Raw genomic sequence first — 19410 nt, forward strand, 5'->3', positions numbered from 1 at the left:
ATAGGAGGGTTCAAACTCCAATCAAAGATATTCAAACAACTAAAGTGTTGCCCTTTTTACCTGGCTAATGTAAAATGGTGCTCATTTGGCACAGCATTGATCTGTTGATGGTATCTGATTTAGATCAGTACTTTTAATATTAAACTATTTTTCTTTCTTCTTAATCAATTCAGGTATTAATTTGCAAACTGGAAAAAAACAAAAGTATGAAAGCGGATGAAAGAGCTAAAATAATGAAAACCATTAAAGACTTGACGGAAAGAATATCTCAGTTGCGTGATGAACTCAAAGCAACATCAGCATCATCGTCGTCGGCTCCATCACAACTAAAATCCAAATCTGATGTCAGTTTTTTTTTTAAATGTATAATTAACTGTTGCCTTGCTAAAACAAAAATTAAGAAATATGTTATTTACTTACTGAAAGGATAATAGTAATGGAATAAGTTTTTTTTCTAAGAATATCATTTAATCAGACATATGAACAAAGAACAAGAGTCAGTCCCTCGGCTCTTCAAGCCTGCTCTGCCATTCAGTAAGGTCAGGGCTGACTTGATTTTAACCTCAACCCTACATGCCTCTATCTACATCTACCTTAAAAATATTTAAGGATTCTGCCTCCACAGCCTTTTGAGGAAGGGAATTCCAAAAACTCTAATGCTCTGAGAGAAAAATATTTTCCTTATCTCTGTCTTAAATAAGAGCCCCTTATTTTTAAACTGTAAACCCTAGTTCTAGATTCTCCCACAAGAGGAAACATCCTTTCTGTATCCACCTGGTCAAGACCCCTTCAATCAAGTCACCTTGGACTCTTCTAAACTCCAGAGAATACAGGCCTGGCCTGTTGAACCATTCCTTGTGAGGCAATCTGCCCATTCCAGGCAGTATAAATCACTGACAAATGCAAATAGATCTATTCTGGATTATGAATAAGATTGAGGAATATGGTGAGCAAGTGGTTAAACTGATCTTTTTTTCTAAAGAAGTATTTGAACTGAGCTATTTTGTATCAAAACTGCATATGGTTACCTTGGGGAATAAGTACATGAAAGAACGAGACAAATGAATTGATTTGCATAGCTAACAGAGTTGCCTGACTTTCATATTTTTGATTTACTGCTTTTAAGAATGAAACGTTTCTTATGACCATTGTCCTTTTCAGCTCTGAACTGTGCTAAAGTCCACGCAGGCTCTATTGCATCAATTTCAAAAAAGCGTTAGAAGTCTTTAACTATTGTTCTTTTGGCTCTGAGGTCTTTTCTTAAATGAAACATGTTAAAGTGTGCTTACTTCATGAGCAATTGAAGCTGAATTTTCTGATTTCCTGATCTGTGATGATTGAGAATGAAACTGTGGCAAAATGAGTGAATTGAAATGATTCCTGTATCATACTTAAACAATATTTTAATACAAATTTCTCTGAATGAAATTTGAACAAAAGCAGCCAGCATAGAAGTCAGCTTTAAGATTAATTAACAAGAGGCACCATGGAAACTAAGCAACCTATGCTCAAGAGTATGCAGTTCTGAGACCTTCAAATGAGACACAGTTAGTAATAAATGTACAAAAACATTTTACACACCGTTGCAATTCCTGTGATGAGTAATGGGTGCCAACCGTTAATCTTTTAGTAACAATTGTTGTCATGCATCACAGCAAGTTTGACTCTGCTGTGCACTTTGCCACAAGAACATTAAAGAAACTTAGCCAAAGGGTAGTTGACCAGATGCTGGAATTAACACAAAGCATAGCACGACTGTGACAAAATAAATAACTTGAGTTTATTTGATTCCTTTAAGCATATCTGGGTGGTTTATAGCCTAGGAGCTACTTTTGGAATTTAATTGAGGCTGTAGGAAACAGGGAAGCCAGTATGCACACAACAAGGACTGATGAGCAGCATTGAGATAATGATCAGATAACATGGTGATTAAGGGATAAACATTGGTTGGGATACTGGGAGAACATATCTGACCTGCTGCAAATAGTGGCATTGAATTTGTTACATTCACATGTGCAAACTTGACAGAGCTTTGGTTTAACATCTCATCCAAAAAACAGCATCTCTGACAACACAGCCTCAATGTTGCAAAGGAATGCCAGCCTACGTTGTGCTGGATGGCTCCACAGGGGGATTTGGAACCCACCATCTTCTCATAGATATTTACATAATCATTCTCATGACTGCAATACATCACAAAACGCTTTTGCCAATTAGATAGCTTTTGAAATGGATCCTGCGATATGGAATGGGGAAATGTGACAATTAATTTTGCACACACAATACCCCACAGATTATTATAGGATAAAGGTTTATTTGGTTTTGGTTAAGGAATGCATTGATGTAAAGATTATATATCTTGTAATGTATTAAAATATATCTTACTAATTTTTTATTTGGTGATGAGGTGATGTAGTGGTCATGTCTCTGGACGAGTAACTGAGGACATAAGTTCACATGCTGGTGGAATTTAAATTCAGTAATAAATCTGGAATATAAGATTGGTCTCAATGATGTAATGAAACAGCTATCGATTTGTGCATAACCCATCTGGTTCACTAATGTCTTCTCGGAAAGATGGTTTGCCATCCTTGCCTGGTCTGGCTTACGTGGGATTCCAGATCCAGAATAGTACAGTTGATTCTGAACTGCCCCCTTTAAATGGTCCAGCAAGTTACTCAATTCAAAGGCAGTTAACGATAGACAACAAATGCTGGCCTTGCCAATGATACCCACATCCCATGAAGTAACGTACCTTAAATGTTTTTATTTTTGATTTTAACTGTTCAGGCACAGAAGGAATTACTGGATGCAGAACTGGATTTCCACAAGAAGCTGAATTCAGGGGAGGACACAACAGACTTGCGTAAAAAGTTGAATCAGCTCCAAGTGGAGGTAATGGTCATCTTTTTAATGTCTGTGTCTTCCAGGTTCTTAAAGTGTAGTTCGCAATCCCCAGTAGATCTCTTTCATGGCGACTCTGGAGCAGGCAGTTTGGATGGGGCTATCCTGTGATTGACTGAGGCCCATTGATGTGTGTGTGTATATGAGTGTGCGCGCAACTTATTTTATTTCTTTGCTGCAGGGGATGTGGCCTAATTGCTGTCTTGAATAAGTCCTGCAATGAATAGTTTTTAAAAAATTGCCCCACCCCCATACTCTTGCAACTCCGCCTCCTTGCAACTCTCTCTCTCTTCCTACATCCCTCTTTCACAACTACACCGGCACCATCCCTCACCTCTTTCTCCACTATATTGTTGACTGCATCGGTGCGGCCTTTTGCACCCATGAGGAGCTCGAGCAGTTCATCAACTTCACCAGCACATTCCACCCCACCATCAAAATTCACCTGGGCTACTTCTGACACCTCCCTCCCCTTTCTGGACCTCTCTGTCTCCATCTCCGGAAACCAACTCATCACCGACATCCATTTCAAACCCACTGACTCCCACAACTACCTCAACTACACCTCCTGTCACCCACCCTCTTGCAAAAATGCTGTCCCGTACTCCTATTTCCTCCGCCTCTGCTCCCAGAATGAGCCGTTTGACACCACGACATCCCAGATATCCTCCTATTTTAGGGACCGTAATTTCCTCTCCTCTATAATTAAGGATGCCTTCAATCGCATCTCTTCCATTTCCTACAATTCTGCCCTCAAATCCCTCCACACCCCCAACAGCAAAAAGGATAGAGTCCCCTTTAGTCCTCACGTACCACCCCCATCAATCTCCAAATCTAACTCATCCTTCTCCAACGTTTCTGCCACCGACAATCAGACCCCACCACCAAAAAGATATTTCCCTCTCCACCGCTTTCCGCAGGGACTGATCATTCTGCGATTCCCTTGTCATTTCTACACTCGCACACCCCCTCTGAAAAAAAACTTCTCCTCCACACCCGGTACCTTTCCCTGCAACCGCAAGAGGTGCAGCACCTGCCCCTATACCTCTCGACCATCTCTGTCCAAGGCCCCAAACAGTCCTTCCAGATTGCGCAGAGATTCACCTGTACTTCATTCAACCTTATCTGTTGCTCCCGTTGCACTATATCGGCGAGACCAAACACAGAGTCGGGGACCAGTTCGCAGTGCATCTGCACTCTGCACACATCAACCAACCCAACCTTCCGTTTCCATCCATTTTAATTCCCCCTCCCACTTTCCTGACGACATGCCCATTCTTGGCCTCCTCCACTGTCAGTGAGGCCAAATGTAAACTGGAGGAACAACACCTGATATTTCGTCTTGGAAGCTTACAGCCCAATGGCCTTAACATTGACTTCACCAGGTTCAAAATCCTTCCACCCCCGGCCTTATCTCATGTCTGGCCCTCTCCTGACCTGACCTTACCTGACCTGAACTGTTCATCTTCCTACTCACCTATCCACTCCAACCTTCCCATGGACCAATCACAATAACCCCCTACCTGACCCGCCTATCACCATCTCTCCTATCAACGCCCCCCCCCCCCCCCCCCCCCAGACCTCCCCCCCCCTCTTTATTTCTGGGTCCTCCTACCCCTCCACAGTCTTAATGAATGGTTTTGGCTCAAAATGTTCACTTTCCAGCTTCTCTGATGCTGCCTGACCTGCTGTGTTTTTCCAGCTTCGCACCTATAGATGCTGGCTTCCAGTATCTGCAGTCCTTAAAGTCTCCTTTTAACAAAATAATCAATTATTTAACTACTAAACAGCAACTGTTCCAATACAGTAACGCCCCATAAACACAACCTTGGCAAAGACAAATTCAGTAAAATAGATTGTCTCACATGCAGTGTTTCTCTAGTCCAGGAGGAAAGAACATCAAGAGAAAATTCTGGTAGAGAGAGACAACTCCATTGTTTTGCTGTATAAGGAAGAGACATATGGCAGCTTCAAAACCTGAACAACTGCTGAAAGCTAAACTAAAACCCTGATTCTGTGGGAGGCGGACTCCACCCATTCATGCTGCTTCTATTATTCAAACTTTTTATATTAAAAAACGGCCTAAGGCGTCTCAAGCTGTTTATTGGCTTGGAATACACTGCATGGCATCTCTGTCTCCACCTCTCTTCAGACAGTACATTACAGATTTTTTAATTCCATATTTAAAAAGTCTAAATTCACTGTTGTTTTGTCAATAATATTACATTTGTGCCCTCTAATTATTGATACTAATGGAAAATTCTTCCACAAATGCTCAATCAAATCCTTGGTCTTCACTTCTCCGAGAAGCTTTTCCAATCTCTTCATGCCACGAAACCACGTAACCTTTGAACAATTACTCGCAAATCTTTGTCTTCTCTTCGGCCTTAGTTTCCTTCCGATATGTGGGAATAACCTGGGGCATAACCAATGATTAGAAGCATTCAACACAATCTCCTTGCTTTTGTCCTCTGTGCTTCTGTTTATGAAGTCATTTGTTTCATTTTTTTTCTTTATGTATTGAGGGGATGTAAACTTTGTTGGCTAGGTTAGCATTTACTATCCATCCCTACCTCCCCTACAGAAGGTGCTGGTGAGCTGCCTGCTTGAATGCTAGAGTCCATGTGGTGTGGGACATCCACAGTATACGTTCAGGAAAGGATGGCAGAATTTTGACACTGCAATAATGAAAGAAGGGCGATATATTTCTAAGTCAGGATGGTGAGAAGCTTAGAGGGGAACTTGCAGGTGGTGGCTTTCCCATGTATCTGCTGCCCTTTTCCTTCTGGATGGAATTGGTTGTGGGTTGGAAGGTGTTGTCAAAGGATCTTTGGCAGATTTCTCCAGTATATCTTGTAGATGATTGCTGCTGCTGGAGTGACTGAATGTTTGGGGATGTGGTGCCAATTAGGTGGGCTGCTTTGCCTTGGGTAGTGTCAAGCTTCTTAAGTGTTGTCGGAGCTGCATTCATCCAGGTAACCATCACACTCCTGACTTGTAGATGATGGACAGGCTTTGGGGAGTCAGGAAGTATGTTTCTCACTGTAGTATTCCTAGCCTCTGACCTGCTGTTGTAGCAAGGTTTTCACATGGCTAGTCTAGTTGAGTTAGTTTCTGGCCAATGGTAAACCCAGGATGTTGATAGTACGGTTTCAGTGACGTTATTGTCGTGAATATCAAGGAATGATGGTTAGATTCTCTCTTGCGTTGGAATTGGTCATTGCCTAGCACTTGATGAACCAGCAGGTTTGGTAGCTAATAAAGGCAAATAGATTTTTTGCATTTATTGCTAAAGGAATGGACTATATACAAGTAGGGAAGTGTTTTTGCATCTGTACAGGGGTTTTGGTGAAAACTGCAACTGAAGTACTGCATATAGTTTTGGTGCTCTTACATGATGAAGTATGTAATTGCATTAGAGGCAATCCAGAAATGGTTCACGGGATTAATTCCAGAGTTGAAAGATTCCTCTCCTCATGAGAGATTGAGCAATTTAGGTCTATACCTACTCATGTTTACAAGAATGAGAGAAGATGTAATTGAGGTATATGAGATGCAAAAAGAATTGACAAAGTAGTCAAAGAGCATATATTTCCCCTTGTGGAGCAATGTAGAAAGAGAGGTCATAGTTTTAAGCTAAGTGGTGGCAGTTTTTGAACAGATGAGTAGCAATAATTTCTCCGGTATGGGAGTGAGTCTGTGGAATTCACTACCCTGGACTGTCATGGATGCCAAGACACTGAATAGATTTAAGGAGCAGATGCACAGATTTTTAATTGGTAATGATTAGATCATAAGTAGGAACAGGTGTAGGTTGTACAGTCCCTTGAGCCTGCTCCACCATTCAGTAAGATCATAGCTATTTCTGCTTATCTTTGACTCAAAAGACAGTTCCTCCTAACTGGGATCATCTTGGTGCACCTCCTCTGAACAGACTCCAATGAAATATGTTTCCGTAAATAAGAGGACTAAACAATTCACTGTAGTGAAAGAGATCTGATATTTCTCAGAAACACTTATCTGTGTTTTTGTTGTAATCCTTGATTGCCCTACTGATCAAAAATTTATCTATCTTAGCTTCAAATATACACAAGGTCTCTGCCCCCAAGCCCTCTGTGGCAACGCGTTCCAAAGGCTGTCAACCCTGAGAAGAAACTCCTCCTCATCCTACTCTTAAATTACACCTCTTTATTCTAAGAATGTGCCCTCTGGTCCCAGACTCTCCCTTAAGGGGAAGAATCCTCTCTCATCATTTGCCTTGTCAAGCCCCTTAAGATTCCTGTGTGTTTCAATGAGATCATCACTCATTCTTTTTAGCTCCAGTGAGTAGAGTCCCAACCTGTTTAGCTTTTGCTCAAAAGACCATCCCTCCTGACTGGGATCATCCTGGTGCGCCTGCTCTGGTCAGCCTTCAATGAAACATCTTTCCCTAAGTAAGAGGACCAAACTGTTCACAGTAGTATGAGTATCTTGTACAGTTGCAGGAGGAATTCCCTACTCTAATACTTCAACACCCTTGAAATAAGAGTCAACATTCCATTCGCCTTCTTGATTTCCTGTTGCACCTGTGTGCTAGCTTTCTGTGTTTTGTGCACAAGAATGCTCAAGTCCCTTCGTGTTGCGCTTTTTCTCCATTTAATGGGTTAAAGTGATATGGGAAGGGGGCCAGAAAGTGGAGTTGAGGCTGAAATGAAATCCGTCATGATCGTATCAAATGGTACAGCAGGCTGAAGGGGCAAAATTGCCTATTTGCAGTTCTAGCTCTTATGCTCTGACATGTTACTTACCACTTGTCAGTCATACCTGGATATTGTCCAGGTCTTGCTGTATTTTGATATGACTGCTTCAGTATTTGAACAGTCACAATGGTGTTCAACAACCATCAGCGAACATCCCCATTTGTGACTTTATGGGAAGTCATGGATGAAATGGCGGAAGATAGTTTTGTCTTAGACACTACCCTAACAAACTCCTGTAGTGATACCCTGGAGCTGAGAAGACTAACCTCGAACAGCCATGTCTGTCTTCCTTTTGTGTTAGAAATGGCTCCATCCAGTGGAGAATTTCCCCCTGCATTTCATTGACTTTAATGTTGTAAAGGCGTCTTGATGCCACTGATACATAGCATATTTTTTTAAAGGCCTTATGTACTTTTTCTGCTACTCTAAGACAGATATAATTTTTGCCCCTCATTTCTTTTGCAATTCTTGAAGTCTCCTGTATCATTGTTCATTTTAATTGTTGCTTTTAGCTATGCAGTGAGCACCAACTTTGGTTCCACTTCCTGTCAGACTTGTGGAAATCTGTATAGTTTACATGCAAAGTAGTTCCTCTGAAACATGTTATTTTCTTTTACCTGCCAGTCTTTGATTTCCACCGACACGTCCAGATCCCTCTTCAATTCACTGAAACTAGCTATCCTCAAGTTTTTTTTTGCTTTTGCTCTTTGCAAGTTTGGGCTCATGCAGAACTCTGTTGCTGTATCCCAATTCTCAAAAATCTTGTTTTACCATTATCCCCTCTACTCTTTGATCTTAATGGCTTCCACTCTGGCAAAGCTGGAACTACTTCAAAATTGTCTTCCTTGTGTTCAAGTCCCTCCGTGGTCTTGCTTCCCTCACTCTGTGCCACAAGGATCAGTGCTGGGTCCATTGCTTTTTGTCATTTATATAAATGATCTTGATGTGAACATAGGAGGTATGATTAGTAAGTTTGCAGACGGCATCAAAATTGGAGGTATAGTGGATGACGAACAAAGTTACCTCAGAGTACTGTACAATAGGACCTTGATCATATGGGCTAATGGACTGAGGAGTGGAAGATGGAGTTTAATTTAGATAAATGTGAGGTGCTGCATTTTGGAAAGGCAAATCGGGGTACGACTTATATACTTAATGGTAAGGTCCTGGGGAGTGTTGCTGAACAAAGAGACCTTGGAGTGCGGGTTCATAGTTCCCTAAAAGTGGGATCACAGGTAGATAGGATAGTGAAGAAGACATTTGATGTGCTTGCCTTTATTGATCAGTACATTGATTACAGGAGTTGCGAGGTCAGGTTGTGACTGTACAGGATATTGGTTAGGCCACTTTGGAATACACTGTTCAAATTCTGGTCTGCCTGCTATAAGAAGGATGTTGTGAAATTGGAAAGGGTTCAAAAAAGATTTACAAAGATGTTGCCAGGGTTGGAGTATTTGAGCTATAGGGAGAGGCTGAAAAGGCTGGCGCTATTTTCCCTGGAGCGTCGGAAAATGAGGGGTGACCTCACAGAGGATTTTAAAATCATGAGGGGCATGGATAGGGTGAATAGCCAAGGTCTTTTCCCCAGGGTGGAGGAGTCCAAAGAGGGCATAGGGTTTAGGGTGAGAGGGGAAAGATTTAAAAGGAACCTAAGGAGCAACTTTTCCATGCAGAGGATGATGCGTGCATGGAATGAGCTACCGGAAGAAGTGGTAAATTACAACATTTGAAAGGCATCGGGATGGGTATATGAATAGGAAGGGTTTAGAGGGATATGGGCCAAATGTTGGCAAATGGGAATAGATTAATTTATGTGGTCAGCATGAACAAATTGGACAGAATGGTTTTCATGCTGTACAGGTCTATGACTCTGTAACTTCCAGTTGCCCGATGAAACCTGTGAACTCCTCCTAGTTTTGGTGTTTCCTTGTTTGCTTCTCTCCTCCAGTAGTTGGCAGCTGTCTTATATTGGAATTTCTTCTCTTAAACCTTTATGACTAACTTTCCTTTGAGATGCTGTGCTAAACCTTTCTGGTCGAAATTGTGGGGTTTGGTGTCAAATTTTATTTAAGTGGTACTGTGTATTGTCCTGGGATTTGTGCTATTTTAAAACTACTAAGTGCATGCTGTTAATGTTAATCTGATTTGCCCTTTGCAGGACATAGTGGTTTGGGGGAATGCTCTCTCCAACTTTCAGTATTGGTAAAAGCATTACAGAAATTGCTTCTGCCTTTGTTTATATTAATCACTATTACTTTTATTTTCTTGATGGATATAAATAAAAGCAACTGCTGTAATCTGTTGAACGTATGACAATGTCCAACATTTGTACTTTGGAACTTGGCATTCTGTTGGTGACACTAAATGTTCTGGAAGCTGCAGTTTGGTTGTGGTCAACAAAATTATTTTAAATTGTTCATCCTTTAACATTGTCTTTGGTATATTGTGAAAAAAATCATTCAGTTTATGAGATAGTAGGAACTGCAGATGCTGGAGAATCTGAGATAACAAGGTGCAGAGCTGGATGAACACAGCAGGCCAAGCAGCATCAGAGGAGCAGGAAAGCTGACGTTTCGGGCCTAGATCTTTTCTAAAAGTGTGACCTTTGGAAGTTTTATTTAGTGGGAGCAATAAGTTCAGAGCAAAATGCCGAGTGCTGTCAATTATAATTCTATTAATTGAATGGACAGACAACATGCTGTGATTTCTAGTCTGCATTGCCTCAATTGGAAGGCATTAAATTACAAAATGACACAAAATCAAGGTTTTGGCTTGCCCTAGTGGCCGGCTGTTATACTGTGACTTTAAATGGATGTGTCCATAATCTATATACATTAGGCAGGATAATGTATCATCTGTCATGTAACACAGTAGATGGAGTGTTAGTTGACTGAGTAAGATGTACAAGTACGAGCTTTCTAGTGATGTATATGCTTTTGTAACCTTTGAATAAAGAGTTCCCAAAAGTTTACCTGTCCCACTTAAGCAGTTGTTGATTTTGTCTTTGAAGGGCAGAAGTGTATGCAACTCAGGCATATAGTGGAAAATATTATTGCAAAAAATGCTTTGCCATGAAGAAAACATTCACTTTACTCAAGAAACCAAGGTGGTAGCTAAAATAATTTCATAAATATTTGCACTAGTTTGATTAGTTGAATTTCTTTATTTTACTTGTTTTCCTGCTTGATTGATTTTTGTTTCATTTATCCTTGATTATTTCTCACTGACAGTTTATCTACCTGTGTTCTTCAAGGTTTGCTTGTACATTCCTTAGTTCTTTTGTATTTTGCTGTTCTGACAATGAAGAATCAGGTTGTACAAAGATATCACTGACACTGGCTCAAACTAGCAATGTTTGTGTTTTGCAAAAGGACGTAACCAAATCTGTTGTCTTTTTCAGGCTGCAAGACTGGGCATTCTTCCTGCAGGACGTGGTAAGACTATGCAAACACGAGGCCGAGGTCGAGGCAGGAGCGTGAGGGGAAGAGGCGCGCAGATGCACATGGTGGTTGATCACAGGCCCAAAACTTTAACAGTATTCGGCTTCACACAGGAGGAAAAGGATGAATTAATGCCACATTTCTCAGTAAGTCCAGACCTAAATTTAATTCAACATTGACATTTTAAGTAATCTAATTGGCAAAAGATTGCATATGTTTTGATTTTGTTCAGTTCCAAGCATTCATAACATCCTGGGTCCACAAACTCCCCTTGCTATATTTTGCTGTTTAACTGTAATTTAAACAACATAATCAAAAATTGAAGTTCATAAGTTATATTGTCAATGAGAAAGACTTATTATTGGGGTTAAGTGTTGTGGGGATAGGAAATTGTCTTGTGAGTAGATTGTTTTGGACAATCTAAAGTTCATATTCCCAGTCTGTTCTGGTTTTCAAGTCTATTTTAGGTTGCTTAATGCGTTCGTGTTCTATAATTTCTTGGCCTGTTACCTGACAGTTCTGTAGTGGCAGCATGCAGTTGGTGCACACACAACGCAAGTTTCCCATTGAGGAATAGTTGGGGAGGGTAGTCCACTAATCTGTGAATCACCAAAGGCTTCAAATTAATCTACTAACATAGCTACTCAAACTACATCTTTTATTTTCTTGTTAAGCCACAATGAATAATGTTGATAGTTTCAAACACTTGTCAATTACTTGCTATTGTATCTGGTCTTCATCCTGCCATCGGGCTATTCTGTTGTCTCAAATCTGCTGAAATAGGTTCAATGCCCACAGCTCGCAAGTACCTTCCACAATGCTTCTGAATTTATATCATGTTACCAATTATTTACTATTCCTTTCTGAAAGTGCTATAATGAACATCTAGATTGTGTGACTTTAGCCGCAAATGTTGGGTGAGAAATGCAGAATTTAGTGCAAGAAATGTTATAAAGTAACAAAAATCGATGCAGACCAAACACATACCATACTTGTCTGCATATAATACACACCTCAACTTGATTGAAAAGTCAAATTTGAGTTGCCATCATGTGTGCTGTGCATCAGTTTAATAATTCTATGGTGAAAATGTCATTCTTGGAACATCATCTGCAAGTATCCCTGCAAGTCTCTCACCATCTTGACTTGGGATGATATTGTCATTCCATCACTTGCTGAATCAAAATCCCAAAAATCCTTTCCTGGCAACGTTATGGATGTGCCTATATCTCAAGGAGTGAACCACTTCAAGATGGCAGCTCCCCATTATTTTCTCCAGGGCAATTAAAGATTGGCAATAAATTTTTGCCCAGCCAGCAAACCCACATCCTAAGAATGAATGAAAAATGGAAAAATTCCCAGAGGCAATGACAGGCCAGTTGTAAGTGGTGGATGTCAGTTATGGCATCTTTAGGCCACATTTTATGGATTTTTTTTTTTCTGCACTGCCTATCTGTTTATATATTTTGTGACATACTGTACCACTAAATCACCTGGGAGGGTGTAAAAGAACAAATCTGCAACTAAATCATGAGAAGTGCAAGCATTGAAGTTGTTATAATGGGGGACTTCAGTTACCTGTCTACAGACTGGGATAGTGGTAGTTTTAAGGGCAGAAAGGGGCAAGAGTTCTGCTAAAATCCTCCTGAACACTTCTTTTGTTGTATATGTTCAAGTCAAGAAGGGAGGCACTGTTGGACCTGATTTTTGGGACTAGATATACCGGGTAGATCAAGTATAAACCGGGAACATTTAGGGGAAGTTAAACATTATACCATGTGGTTTAAGATGACAGTGGGCCATGGGGGAGAGCTGACTTCAATAGGGTATGAACAGATCTGGGCCGGATGGATTGGTCCTAAAGGTTAGTGGAGAAACTGAACAATATGTTACCTTCAAAAAAGAGATGGTTTGGACAAGGTATATTCCCTTCCTCAGAGGGGAAAAGTAGGGCAAACAAATCCAGAGGCACCTGAATGATAAAGGAGATACAGTTTTAAGATAAAGAATGAAAAAAATGCTTAGGTGTCAAGTAGAAAATAAAATTGTGAACCAAGCTAACTATAAAATGTTTGAGGGAGGTGAAAAAGCAAGTGAAAGAAGCCAAGAGAGCTTGTGGAAAAAAGACTGGTAGCTAACATATGAGGGACTCACAAAGCCTTTATGAATAGTAAAAGGAGGAGTTGGGCGGATTCGGAACCATAAAGGAGATTTACACTTGGAGGCGGAAGCATGGTTTATGGGGTGAATGAATATTTTGTATTTGCCTTTACCAAGGAAGCATGGTGGCAGAGGTGGAAATGCTGTTGCTATACGGTTCAAAATGAATCAGGAGAAGGTTTTGGATTAGCTGTTGGTATTTAATGTTGAAAAAGTACCTGGACCATATGAGATGAACCCAAGGATATTGAAGGAAGTGAGTGTGGTAATTTCTTAGGCAGTGGGGTGGTAGGATGGTTTTGGTGGTGGTGCCAAAGAATTGAAAATTGCAATCATTGTGCCCTTATTTAAAAAAAGGTTAGAAGAAATCCCAGCAACTACAGACCATTAAGTTTAATTTTTTTTTTGTGGGCAAACTTCTGGAAACCAGAATCCTGGATAGAATTAATAGTCACATGGTCAAATGTGGGTTAATTAAGGAAAGCCAGAATTGTTTTCTAAAGGGAAAATCATGTTGGACTGATTTACTGGTGTGATTTGAAGAGGTAACAGAGAGAGTTGATGAGGGCAATACTGTTGATGTGGTGTACATGTACTTCCAAAAGGTGTTCAATCCTGCTTAGTAGACCTTTGCGTACAGTTGTAGCTCATGAAATAAAAGGGACGGCAGCAATGCAGATTCAAAATTGGTTGCCTGATAGAAATAAATTAAAAACGGATATTTTTCATGCAGGAAGAAGGTTTGTAGTGGAATTTTCCAGGCGTTGGTATTGATACCCTTGCTTTTTTCTGATTTATATATGAGATCTATATTAGAGGGGACAATATTAAAGTTTGTGGATGATACAAAACTTGTAAACAATGCAAACTGAGGAAGACCGTGTCGAACTTCAAAAAGGCATTGACAAGCTAATGAAATGGGCAGTTAGATGGCAGTTGTAATTAATGCAGAGAAGCGTGAGATGATGTATTTAGATAGGAAGAACATGGACAGATAATATAACACATGGGGTAAAATTCTAAAGGGGGTGCAGGAGCAGAGGCGCCTGAGCGTATGGGTGCACAGATCTTTAAAAGTGACAGTGTGAAGCCAATGCTAATGTTACAAGACAAAGACAGAGAGCCGAACCAACTCTTTCTACCTCTATATTGCCAACACTGTAAAATTAAAAACTTCAAAGACCCTCAGTTGACCCCTATGCGTCTTAACTGGTCTTTTTTTGAATAACCAATCCTAGACCCTGTGAATAACTAATTCTCAACATCAGTTTTTAGGCGAAAGAAAAGATTTACCAATTTATTAATAATATAGTAACCTTGGAGAGCAAAATTATACAACAAAATAATTAATATCTGTTTGAAACAAGTAACCTTTATTTTCAGCCATTCACAGAAAAGACAGACAGACAAATCAACACAGTTAAGGGAGAAATAAAATAACAAAATAAAAACTGAAAGAACTGTGGATGCTGTAAATGAGGAACAAAACAGAAGTTGCTGGAAAAGCTCAGCAGGTCTGGCAGCATCTGTGAAGAAAAAACCAGAGTTAATGTTTCTGGTCCGGTGACCTGAAACATTCTAGCAAAGAAAATAACAAAACTGGGTAGATTACTTCAGTGGTTATCATGATGCATTGTTTTACAAGGGTAGTTGATTGTTTCCTGTAGATTTTCTGAAGATGTTGATCAGGGCCACTTATTTTAGTTCATGCAGAGGAACTCCGTGATACTTGATTTCTGTTCTCTGAAATTGCAATAGCTGTCAATGGGAGGTTAGGCAGGGAGCTTTCAAATCTTCATGCTGTAACGTCAACAGCAAGAACTCCTCACAGAAAACATAATACAAAACCTAGTTCAAAACTCCGACCTCTTCCTGTCAGACTGAGCATTTCCCCATGAGTTTCCATTTTCTGTTCAGTATCTGCCATCTGCTAGAACATAATGTCTTTCCTAAACTTGCTGGAACCAATTCTCAACCAATTAATTTCAGACTTGGCCTCAAACAAACCACAGCTTGTCTGTTTTTTTTTAAATGCAAGCCACTGCCCACAGAGTAAAATGATTTTCAGCTCTCAGTTCACGGCTCCAAATCAAAATTAAGAAAAAAATTTGAAAATTCGCAATTGTTTTGACAGATAAACATAGGAAGCCATTCAACCCATCATGTCCATGCAGAGCCTGCAAAAGCTTCTCAGCTCATGGCACTCTGCCAATCCTTTGCAGGCCTGAACTTTATTTCTTCAGCTACTTACCTAATAGGTAAGTGCAGGATGAATAAAAATTATAGGGAACACTACAACGTCCTGTATCTAATATTTGAGCAATGCAAGCTGATGAGGGGCCACATAAATAAATCATGGTCACAAAAGTGAACACAGGTGCCTTCAGTTTGAAAGCAGCAAGCAACTTCCATGTGTTCCAGAAGCACAGATCCAGCGGTCTACCTGCAGTGTATCCAGCAGCACAGTGACATCATGAGCTACAAGGTAAAGCAATAATGATGGGTTAACCTGGGCCATCTAAAAAGAAACTAATATGTGCAACTTCCACACAGAACGGGAAAATGAATTTCTGTTCACAACTGTCAAAGACAAGTGTTTGCCTACATGATACCAAATATATTGATAAGTAAAAAGGGGAATTTGAAATTCAGGGATGGCTTTCCTTTGAACAGTGTTCTTTGGATAAAGAAAAATGATAAATTGAAGGTTGTTTTGCAAGTCCAATCATGATTTTGTTTTTCTCAACCAGCAGAAAAGGTAAGGCCTGCACTGAGCATCATTTCACATCCACAAAAGAAATCATTTGCAGATGAAGTAATGAAAGGACCAGTGGTTTGTGGTCAATGATTCTTTATTCAAAAACTTTGAGAACAAAAAAGAAATAACAATGACAACCCTGAACACATCACTTGATGCTTTCACACTAGCAAGATGACTGGAATCTTTGTCCAGAGACTTCTTTCAGCAACTACTGTAGAATTGGATGGAAAGTTAATGCTGCAGTATTCACAGTTTGAAGAATCCATTAATGTGATCGACACAACCCAGCTGATTTGTTCACAGACAAAAACAGAAATTGCTGGATAAGCTCAGCAGGTTTGGCAGCATCAGTGACGAGAAATCGGAGATAACATTTTGGGTTGAGTGACTCTTCCTCCGAACTGATTTGTTTTTGTGCAAATGGGTTTTGAGGCCGTAACAACTAAAAATCTTCTTTCCATTTGCCCCTGAATGAGAGATTAAGGGGTGAGAATATCTACAATAAATTCAAATGGGATATTTTGAGAAAAAAAATTCTAGACAAGAATCTTTTTTTTTGTGCACCCAGCCATGCTTGGTGCAAATGCAGGCTTTGTTGCATTTTGCAAAATTGCCCCTCTCTTGTCAACTACTGATGTATAATGCATCAGCAAGCATTAGCAAGTAAAATTATGAAGTTTGTTCATGTAATGACAGTTGTTGTTAAGACTGTAAACTTTATTTGAGCAAAAGCCTCACTGGTTTTGTTCAAATCCTGACTCGGTGAACTCTCTGGTGCTGATCGTGAACTAATCCTCCAAGCTGATTTGAAGCGGTTAAGTTGAGAGATGGCCCCACAAAGATTTGGATTTTTTTTTTATTCATTTGTGGGCTGTGGTCATCCCTGGCTGGTCAGCATTTATTGCCCTTCCCCAGTTGCACTTGAGAATGTGGTAGTGAGTTGCTTTCATGAACTGCTGCAGTACACCTGGTGTGGATTGACCAACAATGCCATTAGGGATACAATTCCAGCAATTTGACCTGGAGATAGTGAAGGAACAGCGATTATATTTCCAAGTCAAGATGGTGGGTGGCTTTGAGGGGAATGTGAAGGTGGTGGTATTCCCATATATCTGCTGCACTTGTCCACCTAGATGGATGTGGTCGTGAGTATAGAACGTGCTGTCTAAGGATCTTTGGTAAATTTCTGCAGTGCATCTCGTAGATCGTACGCACTGCTGCTACTGAGCATCGGTGGTAGAGGGAGTGAATGTATGAGTGGAGTAGTGCCAATCAAGCGAGCTGCTTTGTCCTGGATGGTGTCAAACTTCTCGAGTGTTTTTCGACCTGCACTCATCCAGGCAAGTAGTGAGTTTTCTATCACACTCCTGGCTTGTGCCTTGTAGATGGGGCACAGGCTTTGGGGAGTCAGGAGGTAAGTTACTCACCACAGGATTCCTTGCCTCTGACCTACTCTTGTAGCACTGTATTTATGTGGTGAGTTTAGTTGAGTTTGAGAACCGTTCTGAGGAAGGGTCACCGGACCCGAAACGTTAACGCTGACTTCTTCTTCACACTTGGTGCCAGACCTACTGAGCTTCCAGCGACTTCTGTTTTTGTTCCACCCAGAAGATTCCCATGCCGCATGAGGAAGTTAGCAGAGGAATTCAGCAGACGATTTTAGGAATTAGATGGATCAAAGTGGCATGTTTGTCTCAAATCCATTCCTTCAATAAGACCATAAGGCCACATGAAATAGGGACTGTTTTATGAGCAAAGATTAAGCAGTTTGGGACTCAACTCATTGAAATTTAGATGGATGAGATGTGATCTTATTTAAACATGAAGGATTTTCAAGGAACTTGACAGAGTAAATGCTGAGGGAATATTTCCTCTCATTGGAAAGTCTCGGACTAGAGGGCATAGCCTCAGAATAAAGGGCACTGATATAAAACGGAGATGAGGAGGGATTTCTCCTCTCAAAGTGTTGAATGTCTTTGGAACACCAAGCCACAAACAGCTGTGGGTCAGGGTCTCTATATATTCAAGGCTGAGTTAGATAGATCCTTGATCAGTAGGGGAAATCAAAGGTTACGGGGAAAAGACAGGAAAGTGGATGTGAGGAATATCAGATCATCCATGTTTGCAAGTACCACAATACTGTCTGGGAATGTGTGCAGTGAGGTTGATGATAAAAGGTATCAAAGCGATTTGGTTGGGCTTAGTATGTGGGCATGAGCATGAAATATAATTTGAAAATGTTATCTACATTCCTAGGGACAATGAAAATGCAGAATACTCCTTAAATTATGAAAGTTTAGCTATTTCTGATGTCCAAAGGGATCTGGTTGTTCTTGTTCATAAGAAGGCTAACATGCAGATGTAGGAAGGCAACTGGCATGTTTGCCTTCTTTGTAAGAGGATCTGAGACAGCGATAAAAGCACCTTGCTTCATTTGTTCAGAACCTTAGGGAGACTGCTTCTGAAGTATTGTGCACAGTTTGGTTCCCTTCCTTAAGGGTGGCACACAGCAGAGGTTCACCGTATTAATTAATGAGATGACAGGACTGTCCTGTGAGGAGAGATTTAGGAGTCTGGGCGAGTTTCTTTGGAGGTTAGAATGGCGAGAGATCACTCATTAAAACTTAACATTCCTTAAAGGGCTAAAGAGAGTAGATGCAGGAAGGTCGTTCCCCTGGGTAGGTGGCCTTGATTAAGAGGGTAAAGCCCCAGAATGGACCATTTTGGACTGAGATGAGAAATTTCTTCATTTAAGGGTATTAAATCTTTGGAATTCCCCATCCTACAGAGCTGTGGAAGCTCAGTCATTTAAGTATTTTTAAAACTGAATTCAGTGGATTTCTAGATATTAATGATGTGAAGGGATACAGAAGTAGCAAGGAAAAATAAATTTTTGAGCGAGATGATGAACTATATTTTAGAATTGTGGAACAGGGTTGAGTGATTGGTTTCTTGTTACCATGTTCCTTTTGAAAAACATTGATGATCAGGTCATTGGTGAATAAATATCACTAAATAGCACTGATTTTGTTCTGCATTTTGCATTTGTACCTCTATCATTCCTTACGTTGCTGGGTGGATGTTACTACTGTACTGACATTGTATATCTATGCCTTACTATTTTGTTTGCAGCACAACAGCTGGGATGTTGTCAAGGCCCGTAGTCTTTACATTGTTCACTGCATTCATGACTGCATGGCATGTTTGCTACCCACAAGGGATATGATGCCAGAGAGATCATTTGTTTCTCTGAGCAGTTTTTAAAAGGAGGTTTTGCCACAAACCTTGTTTTGGAATTAAATTTATGATCTTTCATTCCTTCTGAACTCTTTCGTATGGCCCTTTGTCGTCATTTTGCTATGTTAGTAAATGCTCAAGTCCCATTGAGAGAAGTTGTCATGAAGGA

The 19410-nt window shown here is 40.4% G+C and overlaps 1 protein-coding gene across 2 annotated transcripts in view; it reads left to right on the forward strand.

The window, feature by feature from the left end:
• The window catches only part of rbm27 (RNA binding motif protein 27), a 143201-nt gene that overhangs the window by 71912 nt on the left and 51879 nt on the right, over window positions 1–19410 (forward strand). For both annotated transcript variants that reach the window (XM_048603413.1, XM_048603414.1), the window contains exons 16-18: window positions 174–344; window positions 2791–2895; window positions 11044–11229. In XM_048603413.1, coding sequence (XP_048459370.1) covers window positions 174–344; window positions 2791–2895; window positions 11044–11229 — 462 coding nt within the window. The remainder of the gene's footprint in view (window positions 1–173; window positions 345–2790; window positions 2896–11043; window positions 11230–19410) is intronic.

Source organism: Rhincodon typus, chromosome 12, assembly GCF_021869965.1.
Source record: "Rhincodon typus isolate 14 chromosome 12, sRhiTyp1.1, whole genome shotgun sequence".
Classification (NCBI taxonomy): Eukaryota; Metazoa; Chordata; class Chondrichthyes; order Orectolobiformes; family Rhincodontidae; genus Rhincodon; species Rhincodon typus.